This window comes from Gobio gobio, assembly GCF_949357685.1.
Source record: "Gobio gobio genome assembly, chromosome: 21".
NCBI lineage: Eukaryota > Metazoa > Chordata > Actinopteri > Cypriniformes > Gobionidae > Gobio > Gobio gobio.
Window position 1 is genome coordinate 24,432,052 of NC_137117.1, and position 20,320 is coordinate 24,452,371.

The 20,320-nt window shown below is 39.0% G+C and overlaps 1 protein-coding gene across 1 annotated transcript in view; it reads right to left on the reverse strand.

The window, feature by feature from the left end:
• c1qtnf12 (C1q and TNF related 12) overlaps positions 1–16,541 on the reverse strand; it is a gene marked incomplete at its 5' end in the record, with an annotated part of 31,164 nt that extends 14,623 nt beyond the window's left edge. Inside the window, 3 exons of the mRNA XM_079802039.1 lie at positions 19–309; positions 1,019–1,447; positions 16,368–16,541. Coding sequence (XP_079658165.1) covers positions 19–309; positions 1,019–1,447; positions 16,368–16,541 — 894 coding nt within the window. The remainder of the gene's footprint in view (positions 1–18; positions 310–1,018; positions 1,448–16,367) is intronic.
• Between the last annotated feature and the right edge of the window lie 3,779 nt (positions 16,542–20,320).

Genomic DNA, 20,320 nt, shown 5'->3' on the forward strand with positions numbered 1-20,320 from the left:
GTGTGCTGAGTCCCATACCCTCTCGCTTTCCTTGAACCAGTGATTGACAGCTGGAACCTCCGTCCAGGGGAAAAGAGGTTTGTAGCCGAGAATACACTGGATCGGAGTAAGCCCAGTGGTGGTCTGCTGTAGGGAATTCTGGGCATACTCCGCCCAGGGGAGGCAACGGCTCCAGCTGTCTTGGTGCTGGTGGCAGGATGACCGCAGGTCTCTCCTGATCTCCTGGATCTTGCACTCAGTCTGGCCGTTGGTTTCCGGATGGTAACCGGAAGATAGACTTGTTGGAAGTTGGAGTTGGAAGAAGGCCTTCTACACTCGGGAGATGAACTGGGGACCTCTGTCTGAGACGATGTCTTCTGGTAAGCCATAATGACGGAATACTTGGTAAAACAAGAGTTCTGCAGCTTCGAATGCGGTGGGTAGGCCCTTGACAGGGATCAGTTTACAGGGCTTGGAGAATGGGTCAACGATGACGAATATACATGTGTGATGGTTTGATGGAGGAAGGTTGGTCATGAAATCCACTCCAGATGAGACCAGGGGCGTTGGGGTATTGACAGAGGTACCTATTTTCCTTCTGGCAGCTTCCATGGAGTGTTGGAGGTGGCACAGACTGAGCACCCCTTGACGTACCGGGAGATATCCTGGGTCATGTTGGGCCACCAGTAGCAATCTTGTAGGAGCGAGAGGGTTCGCTGGCTGCCTGGGTGTCCAGAGCCCGGAGTGTGGGTGTCCATTCCTCCGAAGCTAGTTTGATTGCGAGAAACTCCTGATTTCCAATGTTGTATTTCTGTTCCGCCGGGACAGCGCTTTGGAGCAGAAGGCGCATGGAGGGAGTTGAGGAGGCTCACCCTGCTGCTGGGATAGCACCGCTCCAACCCTGGTAGTAGATGCATCGACTTCGACCACGAATGGGAGTTCAGAATTGGGGTGGACCAGGATTGGAGCAGTCGCACAGGCATCTTTGAGGTGTTGGAAGGCTTCAGTGGCCACAGGGTTCCAGGACAGATGAGTCTACCTGTATGGGTTCAGGTGCTGGAAGGGCGACAGATGCAGCAGTGGGTGGAGGATGCGGAGCGGGCGGATCCAGAGCACAGGGTGAGAGATGTTGAGATAAGCGTATGGATTTCTGGATGAAACTCGCCAGACCGACAGTGTTGTCATAAATGACCATCTGGTGGCACACTTCAGGATTCAAACCCTGGCGTAAGGCAGTTAGCAGAGCATTCTCGTTCCAGCCACTAGAAGCCGCTAAGGTGCGGAACTGTAAGAAATAAGCACTGATTGAAGAGTTACCATGGCGAAGGTTGAACAGTTGATCATGGACGGATAATACTGAGGCTGTTTGGCCGAAGACTTCCTTGAAGTGACTGGTAAAGGTGGCCAATGAGCTTGTGACCGGCTTTGTCGGATTGCCAGATGGATTGTGCCCATTGAAGGGCTCGTCCTGAGAGCAGGGAAATCATGAAGGCGACACACGCCCGTTCGGTGGAGAAAAGCTGTGGTTGCATCTCAAAATAGAGCATAGACGAAAGACGAGGCAGACAGGAGACGAGACGAGATGATCACAGGTAGGTTGAGAGGTAAGAACTGACGTAGAGCAGTGTTGACTGCGACGAGACCAGACAAAGAGTGGATGGTGAACGGTGAATATAAAGGTGAGAAGATGATGAGGTGCAGGTGAAGCGAGTCAGAACGCATTTAACGCACTTGTCTCGACCCAGACCAACGTAGGTAATCTAAAATTTCATACAGTTAATTGATGAAGAATATGATGCAGGGCAACAACTCGCTTTGTGATGAAGCCTATAGAATGCAGTTAGAATGTTCCTAAAATTCAAGATATGGTGCAAAAATGCCCGTTTTACTCTCAGAGCATTTTTACAATGTTTGTTGTGGTCCCGCGATTGTTTTCACCAGTGCTATGCGCGAATACACTTGCAGGCTCACTCTCGCTCTTATCCAAGGTAAATCATCAACACTATAATCCCTTACATGTGTTTTATTGAACTAAATACATCGTCATCTGAAATAACTTTTCATGCGCACCCGAGTCCGTGTTGCTTTCTCATTCACCAGAATCACGGCACAGTTTTTGCCAATCAAACTCAGACCACTTCCTTCAGGCATTCTCAAATTCAGTTCCCCTGAGCTCAGCTGAGCTTGAATGACAGCTTTCACATTACCAATTTATCATGTAAACTGTGCCCCGTGTCGAAATAAACTGCCAGTGTGAAAACGCCCTCACATTTACATCATGATATACAGTACAAGCAATATCACACGAGTAACAAGTGCAATATAACACAAGTTCTGTTTTTCTGTACAGAATATCACGAGTGCAAAAGCAATACTGATCTCATACAACAGTTTAATAAAATAAATACGTTCATATTGTGTTGTTTTAGACACAATATTGTCTGTTTTGCTCAGTTTTGCCAACAAAATTATTTTAAGACAAAGCAGAACTGTTCGTCTCCTACTCAGAGCAATACACAGTGGCGTTTCATTTCTGAATCCGCGTTTTGAAAGAATCAGGTGACCCAATGATTCAATGGACCATAAAGAGAACCATTTACATTTATCATTTTCATTAAGAGAACCATTTACTTCACTCCTCCTGAATGAATCAACCTTTGGACGAATCGAATGAATGACTCAATGACTCAATGACTTACTCAATTAGACATTTACAGCCACCTACTGGCATTACAAATAATTTCATATTTCCATATTACAGTTTTTCTCAGTCGCTTTGGTACATTTCTCGAATCATCCTCGACATTTGCAAAACAGTAAGTGCATTTCTCAAAACAATTCGTACAAATAGCAAAACACCATGGATTACCTGCAAAAGCCAGTCTCTTGCTCAAAATCCTTAGTTCATCTCTCAAAAGTAAATATCTGTGTCAATGAACATGTCAGTGCCATCAGAATGACAAGTCCTTGTGTCATTGTGTACGGATTAGACAGTCAAATTGCTTAGTCATGTTGTCAATAACTGTACTCTGGAGGGATGTTCTAATGTAAACTATGGCTAAAGTTTTGATGACAATTATTGTAAATTGTTGGTTACACCTTAGTGTATGTGTGAGTTTGATTGTAAGAGACTGGACAAGATTCACATTTACTGTTTGTACTGTAATTTGTTGACAGACCATGTCATTGCGATACAGAGAGAAAAAGACAGCACTGCATAGCACAAAGGAAAAAAAACTGAAAAACAAAAGTAGAAATATGAACGTCTAACGGAAATGCATAGAAATATGCTTGACATATTACGACAACTTGTTCAACCATTTTGCATGTAAAGACTTATGCTATGAACTAATGCCTAAATGTTGTGGGGGGTGAGACTATTCAACAGAGACCCAATATAATACATTTTGATCAATATGACATAAGCAACTGATAATGTAGGAAACAGCAGAGAATTGTACATAATCATTTGCATGGATGTACACAAGCATTTGCAACTTGTTCAAAGAAATGAGAAACTGCTTTTTTGATGTGCTCAAGTGACACAATGATGTGAGAATTGAACAGGTAGTTTTGAGAATTTCAATTCTGATCTGAGAAATGTACCAAAGCGACTGAGAAAAACTGTAATAAAAACAAACATTAAAGGTATAGTTCACCCAAAAATATTTCTTTCTGGAGCTACTTTTTGTAATGTCTATTGGATTTTTTTACACAATAATGAAATTATATTTTGGGAGTAATTTCTCAGCAAATTTCTCAATTTGATGTGCGATAAATTTTTTATTTAACAGAGCTAATTATTAATTTTGGCTCTCGCTTGCTAATAATGATCAGAAGCAGAGGTGTCAAAAGTATTCGCATTCATTACTTAGGTAGAAGTATAGATACTGGGGTTTAAAAAGACTTCTGTAGAAGTTGAAGTATCAACTCAAGCTTTTTACTCAAGTAAAAGTGTAAAAGTAACTGGTTTCAAAACTACTTAAAGTATAAAAGTAAAAGTAATGTAAGGGGAAAAAATGCCATTAAAGGGGTAGTTCACCCAAAAATTAAAATTCTGTCATAATTTACTCAAATTGTTCCAAACCTGTATGAGTTTCTTTGTTCTGAAGATTGAAGAATTTTTGTAACAAGCAGATTATATGCAACCATTGACTGCCATAGCATTTTCCCCCTACTATGGCAGTCAATGGTTGCTCTATCTGCTTGGTTACAAACATTCTTCAAAATATCTTCAGAACAAAAACTCATACAGGTTTGGAACAACTTGAGGGTGAGTAAATGATGACAGAATTTTCATTTTTGGGTGAAGTATCCCTTTAAGGACAAAAGATTAGGCCGCGCCACAGTGCATACCCCACCTCCTCAAAAAAACATTTTTCTGAAGGCCATAATGACTATAATGTTATATTAAAAAGTTAATGTTGAACATTTTTAGATGCACTTGGCAACGCGTTTCAGCCGCATATATTCCCATTGAAAATGAACGCATTTTAGGACAATGCAAATACATTAAAGAACCATATGTGTACTACTGAGCATTAACGTGTTTCATGGAGTGGAAGATTTGATGACTAGTTGCCTATAAATATTGTAAAGGTGCAAAAAGTCAAAATTCAGAGGCATGTTATCAATAACCATTTTTTGAATGTGTGATCAGTGTGGCCAGATTGGGTCAACAATTTCCAGCCCAAAAACCTCACCAAATGTACATTTATATTTTTTTTTAAAAAATGGTTATTGATAACATGCCTGGTTATTGATAACAAGTTTGCACCTCTTACAATACTTATAGGCAACTAGTCACTCTAAGAAAAAAAACCCCAAAACTTTAACTGCCAAAATAATGTGATATTATTTGATTGCCATACCAATCAATGTTGATAAGTAAGTTACCATTTTATCTCCTTAAAGCATAACATTGATGATAAAAAAAAAAAAAAAAATTCCCAGTAAAACGGTTCAAAATGACTATATGTCCAGGTAGAAACTGTCAAAACCGCAATCCCTTAGAAAAACACAAGATTTTCAATGTCAACAGTAAGAAGCCAATTTACGCGCAAAAAGTGCCCAATATAGAGATTGGAAAAAGCAATGTAATTAACAGGCATTTCACACGTTAATGCACACACCAATGTCAAAATGCGTAATTCATTTATACTGTACAATAATCCGTCAACAAATACATAACAACAATGCGCATACCCTTGTGTTGCACTTTGCTTTGACAAAACTACAGTATGTCTTTCGTGAAGTACATGGCACATGCACATTTAGCACAGTCAAAACGGATTAGTCGTTGATTTTAACATCTTTCAGCATCTGTCGGGGTTGCTAGTTGCAGATGTCCTAAGTGTGTGTATGATGATGGACAGGAGTCACGGTTATATTTATAAAGAGTCTTCGAGTCACAGGTGTAATTCACGTTTGAGAGTTGAGTCACTCTCCCACTCTTTACTGTAGATACAACTTACTGTGTATTTATGCCACTGGCATAGCGATCACTGATTCACTGGAATGTACAGCTACGACGAGTCATCGCGCTAAAAACCCGGCTAAAGTCATGAATGAGGCTGAGCACGTCTGCCTGCTGATCGCTGATTGGCTGAAAGTACGTGCTCGTCGGCGAGAACCCGCCCTATCTGGTAACATGGTGTGTGATTTGTGCAGGTGCAGGCGTGATTGATAGCCTACAACCCAATAGGGTGTCGGAATGGTTTGTGTTTATCCTTCTCATCCAACCACAATCAAATTCACTCTGTCCGGATGGCGCGATTTATCTGGATAGTTTTTTTTATTTTATGACAAGCCGGAATGAAAACATGCCGAGATAGGAGTAACGAGGCTATTTTTAAAATGTAAGGAGTAGAAAGTACAGATAATTGCTTGAAAATGTAAGGAGTAGAAGTAAAAAGTAGGCTGAAAAATAATTACTCCAGTAAAGTATAGATACTCAAAATTTCTACTTAAGTAAGGTAACGAAGTATTTGTACTTCGTTACTTGACACCTCTGATCAGAAGTCCAATCAATGCATTTCCGCAAACAGGTTCTTTGGACGGTTCAGCTCTTTTATAAGATCACATAATTGCTGATGATTACCTTTCATTCGTTTAAGTTAATGGTGTTTTTCGTCACCGTTTCATTCAGTGATCCTGCATGTTGAATAGCATATGACTGACAAATATTGATATCTTGGATAAGTTTCCTACATTGAAGTTTTGTATGCAATGCACACAATACAGACATTGGGCTCTATCATATACCTAGCGCAATGCGACGCCAGGCAAGTGTTGTTATCATTTTCACCACGTTTAAATAGCAAATGCACTCGTGCCCATCTGTTCACCCATGGGCGTGCCGGTCTGAAAATGAGGTGTTTTCATGCACATTGTTGGCAAAATTGCTATTTTAAGGCAACTGAAAACAACTGCGCCATTGACCAACAAGAACCTGGTCTAAAATCAATAGCACAGTATTTTTTGTGTTATTTAAGAGCGCGTTAGTAATATGCGCCTATAGGGGGGTGCACAACGTGTGTACACTGCTTATTACACACACAGGGATGCGCAGCAGCACACAAACATTTTTAAATATTAACAATAAAAGGATTCCTCTCTGGAGTAGCGTTCAGTCTTTCCACTCACAAATTCGGCCATGTAAATAGTGAATCTGCCATGGTGCAAGCGCAAATGGCTTTTAAAGGGAATGGGAAATGAAACTCTGATTGGTTTATTGCACGTTAAGCCCAAAACATACCCATGACTCATTAAGAGACTAGGTACAACCCTTTTGGACATGCGCCTTGTGCGCCAACCGTTTTTTCTGTAGTTAAACTAGCCAAAGTGGATTCGGACACGCCCTAAGTGCACCTGCGCCATGTGCTTCAGACCATGTGCTCATATCATTAAAATAGGGCTCATTGATACACAAATGAGAAGTTGTTCTTTGTGTCTAAAGCATATAAAAAATAATAAAATAATAAATCTATTAATGTGTATAGCTACAGTAACGTCTTTAGCTAGTAAGATTGAGATCCATCTCTACTGGTTTTATCTCTTAAACCCAAATAAAATAATCAAAAAATAATAATTTTCTTCCGCAAAATGCATGCAGTTTTGTTTTTTAAACGTTACATAGTGTACCTTTAACTATAATATCTGATGTATCCTAAAGACCTTCAAGAAAGTCAAAACACAAAAAAATGTGTGCATTGCATTGTTTGTTCATGACACTGTATCTATCGATTTCAAAAGCTAAGAAAAAAAGTTTACTTTTTTACTTTGAAATGTGAAACTTTTGCTCAAGTATGTTTTTGTCTACATACTTTGACTTTTAATTGAATAACATTTTAATACAGTATCCCATAATTTAACTTACACTTCACCAGAATACCAAACAAAATCTTAAATAATATGAAATATAAATATTTATATACACATAATTGTTACTTTATGACCAACTAAGCACCGACAATGCTGAAGAGCTGACAATGTTTTTGCTTAGATGAAACGCGAGGCTTTATAAATCCCACTAACCACAAATATGAATTGAATCTCCTTGAGCCCTTCCCTAAACTTCAAATGACTGTGGTTGAGATAGAGACAAGTTGTAGAGGTGAGCTGTCTGAAATGGAATTTGTTTAGGTTTGGCACCAAGACCTGGATCACTTATCTGTTAAACTAACATGCTGCATCTCTTCACAGAAAGACTTGCCTCACGTTAAGCTGTAACAAAGTAACCCCTTGTTTTTCTTATGCACACTGGAATGAGAGGAGCTCATATTTTTGCTTGGGCGTAGTTTTTTTTTTCTCTCCCTCATTTTTCATGACAGGAGACAAAATAAACAACTTAACTAGCACACAAGCCTCTCGCATGTTGGATGTCTGAGTGTTATTGTTGTGAATTAGGAGCCTGAAGACAGCCAACAGACAGACAGATTCGTACAGATACTGTTTCAGCAAAAGGCAATCCCTCAGATCTTCCCCAAACACAGGGAGAAGACGTGATTTGTTTCTTTTCCATTGTCTTTTATGGAATGCTTTATGAATACAGACTGTATCATTACTGTATGTCAAAGCAGCACAGAGCTGACTAGCCGTGCCAAAAAAGGATCCGCAGGATTCTAATACCAAAAAAGAATAAATGCTCAGGTCATGAAGTCCCCTAAATACTGTTGATTCAACACGATTCTATTAAGAATCAATATCAACTTTGGCGGGTCCATTGAGTTGTTTCATTTCCTGTGCCAAATAGCACAGGATAAGCCACAGATGCTAACACAGAAGTTAACTTAAAACTTGAGGGGAATCCACTGCCTCACCAAGAGAATTACAACCAGTTTCCACAAGATTTGCAAGGTGGACGAGTCAACACCTTCACTTCAAAATATACGAGGAACTTCCATTAACACTTCGAATGATCAGAGTTGGATCAGATGGAGCATGGGAGGATCCATAATTCTGTCAAGACAAGGATTAACTTGCCTGAAGTTGCTGCTTGGAAATGTCGTAGAAGTTTGTGGAGACACATCTATATCCGCGCAATCTAATTTTATCATGTTCCCTCATGTTCTCTAGTCAAAAAAGTATAAACTATTCTCTGACTGTCAGAAAACAATGATTCTGTCACTGTCGACATATAAGACCAGCCCTGCTAAGAGTCTCCGAAAAAGTTTTTGTTTTTGGATCCAAGGGAACATTTTCACAGAGACTTTAGGCTGATATGGAATGTGCAGTGGTTTGCTCAGTGCGATAAACTTTCCAATATTTCAGGACGCTGTGTACACAGTCGATTCGGTTGACAGCGGTAGCATGGCTTGTATGAAAAGCCCTATATGCTGAAGTATTTCAGATCATGACAGATCATGGCAAGCTGTTATTATCTCAGCATACCACTAAGGAGGATTTTTCTCTGATGAGTTTGTTAAAACAGCAGAGCTTTGTGGAGCAAAGCTGCCAAATGCTCCATTAGAGACTGAAAAAAAAAGTCAATCAAAGGGTTTTGATGAGTCTGAAAGAAAGCTGAGAAAATAATGTCCTATGAGTAAAACCACTAAATAAACTAAAAGCTACTAATTTTCATATAAATAAATGAACAGTATACCACTGCATAAAATGTTTATTTAATTTGTTCAAAAGTCCACCCAAAAATGAAAATTATGTCATTTACTTACCCTCATGTCGTTCCAAACTTTCCTTTCTTCTGTTGAAAAAACTAAATAATTAATTTTGAAGAATGCTTCTGCTTTTGTCCATACCATGAAATTCAATGGAGTCCGAAACAAGTCATTGTTTTTTGACTTTCATTATATGGAAAAGAAAAAAAGACACTGAGAAAGCTTTTAAATATTGTTTTGTGTTCTGCACAAGTAAGTCATACAGGTTTGGAATGACATGAGTGTGAGTAAATGACAGATTTTTCATTTTTGGATGAACTATCCCTTTTAAGGTGAAAATCAGTATTCACTAACCAGCCACAAATTTCTAAGCATCTTAAAGGTATCTGCTAACTCTTCTACAAGTGCAAGCAGGAACCTATAATTACAAAGTAATTTCTTTATGTGGCGTGTCAAACTTCTGTTTAATTGCAAATGGTTGTTTGCCAACCTGCAATTTCAATTTTTTTGGTTTACCAGAACAAAGCGCTTAGAGTTGTTTCTGAATAATGATCAAAAAAGCATTTCAGTAAACTTTAAACCTTATTTAGGCAGTAAAGGAATTTCAAAATATCAAACCCTAGTGAAAAATTCATATCCTAAAATGTATTTGAAATACATTTCTTTTATGCTAAGTAGGCCTATACTACAAATACATTTATATATTATTATCTTAATCTAAATACCCTGCAATGGTATACTGAATTGGTACACTTAAAGGGTTAGTTCACCCAAAAATGAAAATAATGTAATGTATTACTCACCCTCATGCCGTTCCACACCCATAAGACCTCTGTTCATCTTCGGAACACAAATTAAGATATTTTTGTGGAAATCCGAAGGCTCAGTGAGGCCTCCACAGGGAGCAAAGCAATTTACACTCTCAAGATCCATTAATGTACTAAAAACATATTTAAATCAGCCCATGTGAGTACAGTGGTTCAATATTAATGTTAGAAAGCGACGATAATATTTTTGGTGCGGCAAAAAAAAAAAAAAAAAAGACTTATATAGTGATAACCGATTTCAAAACACTGCTTCATGAAGCTTCGGAGTGTGTCGAATCAGCGAGTCGAATCCTGATTCTGCTGAAATTACGTGACTTTGGCGCTCCGAACCACTGAATCGACTCGCTGATTCGATACACTCCGAAGCTTCATGAAGCAGTGTTTTGAAATCAGTTATCACTATATAAGTCGTTATTTCGTTTTTTTGGCGCACCAAAAATATTATCGTCACTTTATAATATTAATATTGAACCAATGTACTCACATGGGCTGAACGGATGTGTACGGGTGTGGAACGGCATGAGGACGAGCTAATAAATTACATTATTTTCATTTTTGGGTGAACTAACCCTTTAAAGTCTGAAAAATTAAATATATATGTTATATATATATATATATATATATATATATATATATATATATATATATATATATATATATATATATATATATATATATATATATATATATATAATTATATATATATGTTAATGCATTCCCAGTATACTTAAATAAATGCATTTCCACTAGGGAAAAGCTACCTAATAAGCCTACTTATTTTTAGATTTAAACTGTTTTCAAAAAATTAACTTGATTAACAATGCACCATTTCTCCACAAGTCTTAGTGCTCACTATTTATTTAACATTCAGAGAAAGAAAAAAAATAAGAAAACGTCAGAGACTATTTTTATGGCAGCGCGCCACAGCAAACATAAACACGGCCATAAAAATCTGCCTTGAGGCCACAATCAACAATTATGCAGCAGTGTTTAATTGTGAAAAACCTTGTAACCTCATCTAGGCTGTATATCCATTTCATTACACAGTTTGAAGGTACGAAAAGACACAAAAATGTTTTTACTTGACATTAACTCTGTGACAAGTATATAGTCCAGACATTAAAAACTAGGTCTGTTCTAGCATGAGGTTTAGTGACATTTTATGGAAATAAAAAATCTGTTTGTTGATCTTTGCACCTCAGGTCCAGTTTTTACCAGACATTGCAGTAACACACAGACAAGTATGAAGTTAAATAACCATACCATTGGGTCTATTTCTGTCTCAATGAAAAAGTTTGTAAAGGTCATCACCCTCTAATTTAAATGTTGTAAAATTACTAAAAACTAAAAAAAACGTACATTAACAAAAGTCATATGCTCTTCGAGACTGAAACTATTGTCAACACTGCAAAGATGCAATAGCCGTTCCCTTTAAAATCACACTTGTTGACATAGCAAAATAAATTCAGCATGCAATACAAACACATCAGAAATAGTTGGCAAAAACAGGAGCTTTACAGTGAGAAACAGTGACTGAGGGCTTTCCCAAAGTCCTTGTTGTTACTAGAAGGGTGTATCATCACTTTCTGTGCGTTCATCCATGCATGGTTCGATGATTTTACCCATCCCATGCCTTTGGGGAAGGATCCCCCTTACCGTATTGAAAGATCTGCATGCATTCACATCTCACGCACCCATTATTTCCCAATTCACACACCATTTCTCGTATATACCCTTACTGACAAAAGAGAGCCCTAAAAGACACCAAATATCGCTGTCTAAGAATATTACTTTTCAATAGTCACTCCTCATGAACATGGTATGTGTGCGAGAGAACAAAATGCGATGATGGCATGTTGCAAAACACAGCTTTATGGGTCGTACACAGATTTATGGGTTTGATTATATGGACGTATTCACACCACACCTCAGATTCTTACCTGCAATTACAGTTTCTTTTGGTACCAAGTCATTACTGCTTTGGAACTCAGAACATAGTGATACGAGAGAGAAATTATTATTTGGCTGGATATCAAGCAGCAGAAAGCTTCAAAGGCCATCATTTAACAGGTAACAGACCCGGCACCACTGTATATTTCATTACCGAGGCCTCATTATTCTGTAATTCCTTCCCTGTGGACAAGGTCTGATAACTAATACACTCCAAATGCTCAACAGATAGAGTTTTTCTTTCGCATGTATGTTGAATATTTGTTTGGCAGTTACCATAAAGCTTCTTTCATCACATTCTTACGTGAGCAGTGAAACAGGCAGTTAACCGCTTTGTTATTACTCAGGGGGGAACGCTGGAAATGTGCCCATTATAGACCCACAGGTCATTAAACAGTGACATCAAAGACGTCTGATTCCAATTTACTCTCTATCTTCACTCGTACCAAGCACAACAACATGTATTTGTCAGAATACACTCGTAACTTCACGAAACTAACACGTAAGCAAAGTAATGAGGCTCTGTGTTGTTTTAATGATTCTCGCTGTTCCATGCCATCGTAGCGGGGTAAACATTGTTTAGATATTTATATGTATATCAAGTGAGCATTCCTGGCTAGTGAAGACATGTGAGGGGAGAGAGAGAGCCACAAGACTTATTATGAGATCTACTGAGGAATTATCCTGCCCTCCTCTCGCCATAAAAAAGTCAAAGAGTTGAAGAGAGTCTGATTGCAGCCTCACACCTGCTTTGTGTGCAAATTATAACATTGAGCTAGTTTGCGCTAGTGCTCATTTCCCTTCTTATCTGTGGTAGGTCAAATGGACAGCTGAGAAATGCTTCAGACAAACACCAACATCGATGTGCCTTAATGCTGCAGGCTCCAGGATGGCAAAGAACTCTTGTGGTTTTGCGACTGTGAAAGCACACAAGTCATTTTGAACTAATTGTAAGATTACATCTCACATATATAGCTATTTGATACATAATATTTCAATATTAGCTGACATAAAACTGTTTGAGATGTTCATACGAAGTGTTACTAGCAAAGTTGTGTCTATAAGTTTTGTTCCCTGGACTCAGTGTCTTTATGTGAATGTCCCAATGGCCTCAAAAAGCCCAGTGTTCAAGTAAATATCAGACCTTTATTACAATATTTCTATTCTCTGCCATTATTCACAAAGTTATTTTCAATATTAAAGAACTTCTTATTTACAAAACCAAAACAGCAACTCACTCTCACCCTTCACAGTTCACTCTTTTGTAGGGCTGGGTATCGATTCCCGATTGGATCTGATTCAGATTCACAAGCTCGCAATTAGATTAATGTATATGTAAATGAGAAACGGTGCAGGAAACACCCTAAAAATTAACAACATGGCCCGAACAATGCAATGAAGTGAGTAATTCAATAGAATGCAGTGATCTACAGGATGTGAAGTGCTATACAAATACATTTTCATGAAGCAGATCAATACTGGGATTATTCAAATGAATTGCAATTAATAAAAAACAAACAAAAACAATATTTCTATACATGTAGACCTACTCTTTAGGTCTTTTGGTGAGATTACCAGCAAGCAAGGCCTATTGCATATATTGGTGAAGTTGGAGAATAACCACATGAATAATCCCACCTATACCTGTAAAGATGATCTCCATCTCAATGAATGTCACCCGGCATTGGACCCCAGCCCGACTGACGCTTTCTGGCAGTGACAAATCTGGCAAAACACTGGGTTTTAGAGTGATTATGTCATTACTCTCTGATTGTATGGGACAAGATGAAAAGAATGTAAGCAAGGGGAGGGAGAGTGACTAATCCTTCTCGAGGTGTCCTCTTTCAGGACCCTTTCTGTGAGTCTTTGTGAGGGGCTTATGCGGCCTGCTGCCCCAGTTTTTTCAGGGGGCCGCACCGCCCCTATCGGATGTCCCAGACACAGCGGAGTCAGCCTGGCCTGTGAATGACAGAATCAATGGGCTGGGAAAGAGCTCTGCCAAGGGTCTTTAAATATCTCTCCACCTAACCTTCACAGGAATTACATCATGGCAGCCTGCCTGTGCTGGGCCACGAAGAGGAGGAAGAAGAAGATAAGGTCGAGGAGGTAGCGAAGGAGACACGCTGAAGGTACAGCATCATGAGGTTGACTCAAGGTCAACAGGCCTCTTTTACAGGGGACTTTGAAATGGAATTCTTTTGTAACATTATAAATGTCTTTACTGACACATTTCAGTAAAGTCTTGAAAAAGTCTTGAACAGTACACCTACATGCACGATCTCTTTTTGGAAATACCTCAATATTAATGTCAAAATGAACACACAGTAGTATGGGTATAAGACGCAACCAGAATGTCACAACATACTTCAGCGATGTGTAAAAACTCAATAAGACAATAACCCTTGTCAACAAGATCACTGAAGCACAGTAGTTATGGTGAGCGGTTGGCACAGGGGTAGCGTAGAGTTATTTGAGAATGCCAACTCTATGGGTGGCCTGAGACAGGAGCTAATTTTCCGATGGAAACCCTGATATCTAAACAATACCAGAGCAATAAACAAATACAGGGTTGGAATAGCAATACGTTGGCCTTGGTGGAGCCAGAAAATGTCAACGCACTTATGCACGATATTTCAGCTACAGACAGCACAATATGATATTTTCCAAGGTTTATGCACATGGAAATGAATGGTAATGAGTCCCTGCCTACCGTTATCATCATCCGTAACCTACTGACACCACAAGTCTCAAATAACAAACAAGCCCTCCTTCACATTCTGGTGGCGGGCTCTGGTAGAGAACCCCTACCGAGAGGACTAATCGATGCTCTCATCAGACCTTCTGAATGTGCATTCTTGACATAACTCAAGCCTAAATCATCCATTTCACACATTAGAGCTTGTTCTTAGACTCCTAAATGGCACACACCTGCAATACTGCTCTATGTTTCACACTGAATCTCACTCTGTTGAGCTGCTCTAGAGAATTAGAGCTGTCAAGGACTCTAGCTCTCTAGAAACATACATGTTTGAGTCTGTGCCAAGCTAACCAGAAATGGTTGTAGCATCTCCATCAAGGGCTTTGGATGAGCTCGCTGTAAGCTTGTTCAAATAGTTTGTAAAGCATTCAACGACTTCTGCTCAGGCGCATATACAAAGTATGATGAGAGACAACTGTGACTGCCAAATGCATCGGCTTTGCTTTCTGATGAGTGTGCTGACATATTTAACAGAGCATATTAATACACATCATTCTGAGGTATTTTCTCTGCCTAGCTGTTACAGGGTGATTTTGACACATTGTGAGGAATGATTGGTTGCTAAAATGCATAACATTCACACATTTGGCAGATGTTTTTACCCAAATAACTTAAAGTGGATTTAAGGTATATATTTTATCACACTGTGCACTCCTTGGGATTCGTGTTGAGCCAACTATAAATAAATAATATATACTCCATTATTACATACATACACACTTCTGTTCAACAGTTTGGGGTTGGTAAAATTTTCTCTTGTAAAAACAGTAATATTGTGGAATATAAAATAACTGTTTTCTATTTTAATATATTTTAAAATGTATTCATTTATTTACTTGATGTCCAAGCTGAATTTTTTTGCATCATTACTCCAGTCTTCAGTGTCACATGATCCTTCAGAAATCAATCTAATATGTTGATTTCTTATTATTATCAATAATGTAAACAGTTGCAATGTTTAATGTTTTTTGGAAACTGTGATCATTTTTTGATGAATAGAACAGTGTTTATTTGAAAAAAAAAAATCTTTTGTGACATTATAAATGTCTTTACTGTTACTTTTGATCAATTTAATGAAAACAAATCTTAATGACTCCACATTTTTGGATGGTAGTGTATATACACGATATATCTCTTTTTAGAAATGCATATGTTGATGCCAAAGTAAAAGCCTTCTATATTTTTTCATGTGACTTTACTTACTGTACACCAACCAGTAAGGGTAAGATTTCTTAATAAAATAGAGCCCCAAGACATTTAAATCACTAGTAACAGTGACGTCAACTGTCTGTGTGTTTTCACAGCCTTCAAACTGACTGATTGCTGAAATATCAGATGTTTGTTAGTAAAATTAAGACACATCGAACACACATTATTAAAAACAAAGAATAAATTGCCATATGACACCCTGTCAGAAATAAATTTGTACATTTTTTTACCGTTGTCTTGTTCATATAAGTGCACTGTTGACTACATATTAGTAATTTAAGATACTAATATATAGCCTTAAGGTAATAATAAGCACCTTTAAGGGGTAGATAAGATAAAAATGTGCAATTTTGAGGATGCTGCCTCAGTAATAACCTGCTCAGGGGCCTAAAGGCACATTTTTGACAATCCTTTGTATCTGACAGTGACCTCACATATGGAGTAACAGGAATGTCCATGTGCAGAGCTGGAAAATGTACAGAGCTTAAATATATAAGGAAAGTAAAGAAAGTACCATACGATATCTACCTTCGTGCTGCCATCCAGCTCCTCGCTGTTGGAAAGAGTGGTGTTGAATGCTTCGGTGTGCTGCGGAGCGAGCTCCTTCAGCTTCTTACGCACCTTCCTGCCCTCGGCCCACCCTAGAAGGATGCACTGGCTCCAGAGCACTGCCGTCACCACAGCTAGCAGCCAGCAACGCATCTTCAGCCCACCAGCCAGGAGACCGTGGTTGGAAGCAGATTCTCTCACAGTGTCTCTCTTTGCGGGAAGTTCTCAACTTCGAGAAATATAAGAACGGCAGCAAGATGTCCCACACGCTTGACCTCACTGGAAGAAAAATACTGTAATAGACAGGCAAAGTGATTAAGGGACTTGTCCAGTCCACCTGATACCTCAGCCTAGTCTTGATCTTCTCAACAGCCAGCAGTATGAGGCAGGGGCTCAAGCTCCTTTGGCAAAAACAAAGCGAAGCTTACTCGACTATGAAATGTATCAAGTGTGGAGTGGTCCTGGGAAATGACAGGTCGTCGCTGAGCTGACAGCAAATAAACCCATTAGTGAGATTTTTCACGCTTCCTGTCCCGTGGGGGGTACCAGAGGGCAACTGAAGAAGGTCCCAAGGTAGGGAGGGGGGAGTGGATGGAGATTACTTAGATTCCCTCTCACTTTCTCTTTGGTTCTTTACCTCCGTCTCACTCCTACTGTGATGTGGAGTCTCTGCAGTGATGCAGCGGAGCCGATTCTCTGGTAAGCAATGTTGAGCTCTAGCCCCATCAGTCTTCACATGTGGTTCCTTCTTGAAGCCTAGGTGGGAAAAAAAAAGTCCTGAGGGAATTGGAAGTTGGAAATGCTCCAGTTTTTGTAGCCTTTGGCCTTCTATTGGCTTTTTTTTCTTGCAGGGAAAAATCTGTCCCCCTCTGAGGAACTTCAAAGAAGTGAAGCACTTGATGGGACAATCGCACCCAAATGCATCAGCCCAGTTCTGCAGGGTGACAAAAACACATGCACGCTCACCTTAAAGTGCAAGATCTGCGTGGACTTTGTGGTAGGTCTTGCTCACAGTTGTATTTTCACCCTCTCCAGATCTTATGCTGTTGCTCCTGCTCTCTCTCACTCTGCTTACAGGAGGGCTCACAGCAGAGTTTATCACAACCCCCTCTCTGCCTCTCGCTCTTTCTCTCTTCTCTCTCTCTCTCTCTTTCTGATTCCCTTGCTTCTCTTTTCCTCATCAGTGAAACTGGCAACCTCAGTGGACTCAGCCCTGTTTTATCTCACTAATGAAATACTCAAGTCTTGAGGGAGAGCTCTTTGGCAGGCAGACTCTAGGGAATGCGTGTTCATGTGTGTAGGTGTAAATCTCTCTGTGTGTGTGTGTGTGTGTGTGTGTGTGTGTGTGTGTGTGTGTGTGTGTGTGTGTGTGTGTGTGTGTGTGTGTGTGTGTGTGTGTGTGTGTGTGTGTGTGTGTGTGTGTGTGTGTGTGTGTGTGTGTGTGTGTGTGTGTGTGGTGTAGTGTCCTACTTTGCAGTAGCTCTGTACATGTGACATTTTTCAAACAAGGAAAGAACTGCTTTAAGGCACTAGAAAGTAGTTTGACCAGCTGACTAGTTGTGTGGATTAAAGAAGAGCTGAACATATGAATTTACATAGATTCACTTAATAGCTTGAAATATGTCCATCTGCATGGACACTCATTGAGATGAAAGAGTCAGAAGCATGGTCAACAGTACAAACTATTTTTCCCATTACATGCAGAAAAAAAGGTGTTAAAGGTGAGTAATTTTGTGATCATCGTAGTATTTATAACCACAATCTGTTCATGTCATTCATCCATCCATTGTTTTACAAAACATATAGGCTAATCATATTATCGTATTATAATATATCACACTTAAAATGGTTAAATTATGTTCAATTTTAACTTTGTGGTTAAAAATACAGTAATTTCAGCACTGCAAACATACTGGGAGATGTCCTACAACTCTTGGCGCTCTTCCCCCCTCTGGTGGTTGGAAATAAAGTTGCAGGAATGCATCTTGACAGAACTAACTCACAATTTTAGTGTAGTGTTATCTGTATTTTACTCAAATCCACCAAGAAATCAATAATGCAAATTGCACTTTATTTTATTACATTTATTGTGCTCCTGCTTGTTTTTTGTTTTTTTTAAATTCACTACACTGTTCTTACAAATAGGCTTACCATAAGTATCATAATAAAAACAAAGAACCATTGGTATTGTGGTGTGTGTGTGTGTGTGTGTGTGTGTGTGTGTGTGTGTGTGTGTGTGTGTGTGTGTGTGTGTGTGTGTGTGTGTGTGTGTGTGTGTGTGTGTGTGTGTGTGTGTGTGTGTGTGTGTGTGTGTGTGTGTGTGTGTGTGTGTGTGTGTGTGTGTGTGTGTGTGTGTGTGTGTGTGTGTGTGTGTGTTAGCATAGCTTAATTCCTGAGTTTTCCTGATGCAAAACGATTAGCTCTAGTCCAGATTACAGTATGTAACAACATCTGTATGAGTTAATATGTAGTGGGAATTAGACGATTGAATGTTACCTACCGTTCATCTTCAGATGTTAGAGACCCTCTCAATTTCCTTGTCTTACAGATGGGCATAACGCCTGAAAAGGTAAAAATACTGTGTTACAATCAAAAGCCTCTTCTCTTAATCGTCCTGAAGGGGAATCAGCAAGGAATAAAAATATCAATTGTCCCCTTCACAGTAAATACCTTTGTGCTCTAGTCAAATGTAGCACACTGGTGCACAAGTGCTTCTCCATCATCACAATAAAATAGCAAAACACAAAACTCAAGTTGATCTTTGGCACAATATGGAGGTCTATATGCCTGCCAACATTTGATCTGTCTACCAGGTCTAGGATTGTCAGTACGTGATTTATCACGGCCCTTAATACACAGAAAGACCAAGAAATTGCATATTAATTCTCAATATCCTAATGCCTGTAAGATTTTGGCCCTCCCTGCTGAAAAAAAGTTCTAATGGTTTCCAAAAAAAAAAAACATTACAAACCATCAAGGGTTAACCATTAAAACCATCACCTAATGGTTTCAGTATACTGGTTGATTTCCTGCGGAATTGGGCTACTTGTAACCTGCTGCTATCCCCCCATATTGTAGTAGATTATGTATTTTAAGAGAAAGGGGCCTTTTTAGCTCCCTTATGGAAACAAATTATGATTTACTACTAGTTATGATTACTACTAGTGAATTTCAATAATTGTTTATAAGGCAAAATAACGCATAACAGTGACTGTAAAATATGTCTTTTGAGTACAGGAGTAACATATGTTGAGTTTTAATATTATATGGTCACTGGGCTATTTTCGATTGGCCTTTGTGCTGGTTTTGTTACACAGACCTGGCAACCCTTCTCCTTTAGTGTGTTGTGGGCAATATTCCATTAGGATTTAATGGTTTTAACATGCCATCAATAGAAGGCAACAAATTACCAGTAGAGACCCACAGGAACCATTACAGTTTCATTACAATTTAAAACCAATACAATTCCCATTATAACCATTAAAACCATTACAAATTCTGTAAGGTTTTCTATTGTTTTTCTAACTCTATATACCAGTAGTCCTTCAGGTAAAGATGCCAGATTAAGTAGGGTAACGTACCTATTAAGCTCAAGTACCCATTAAGCACACTAGGGGAGAACGGGGTAATGTGAGACATCGGGTAATGTGAGACACCCCCTGTGTCTAGTCAACAGAACACATTTGTGCTCATATGACCATTATGTTTTCAAGCCCCTTCAATTTCCCCTTGGCCATGAAGGAGAGGACCTCATGGTGCTGTGGCAAGCATGTTTTTTTTTTCACAAAAATATTTTTTTTGCATGTAAAAGTAAATTTTCTTGCTGTCAACTTAATCAACTGTTGTGCCAAAGCAAATGGATTCAGGTAGAAAAACTATATCACACATGTTGATGAACTACCAACATATAAAACCATGTGATGATGCTAGCT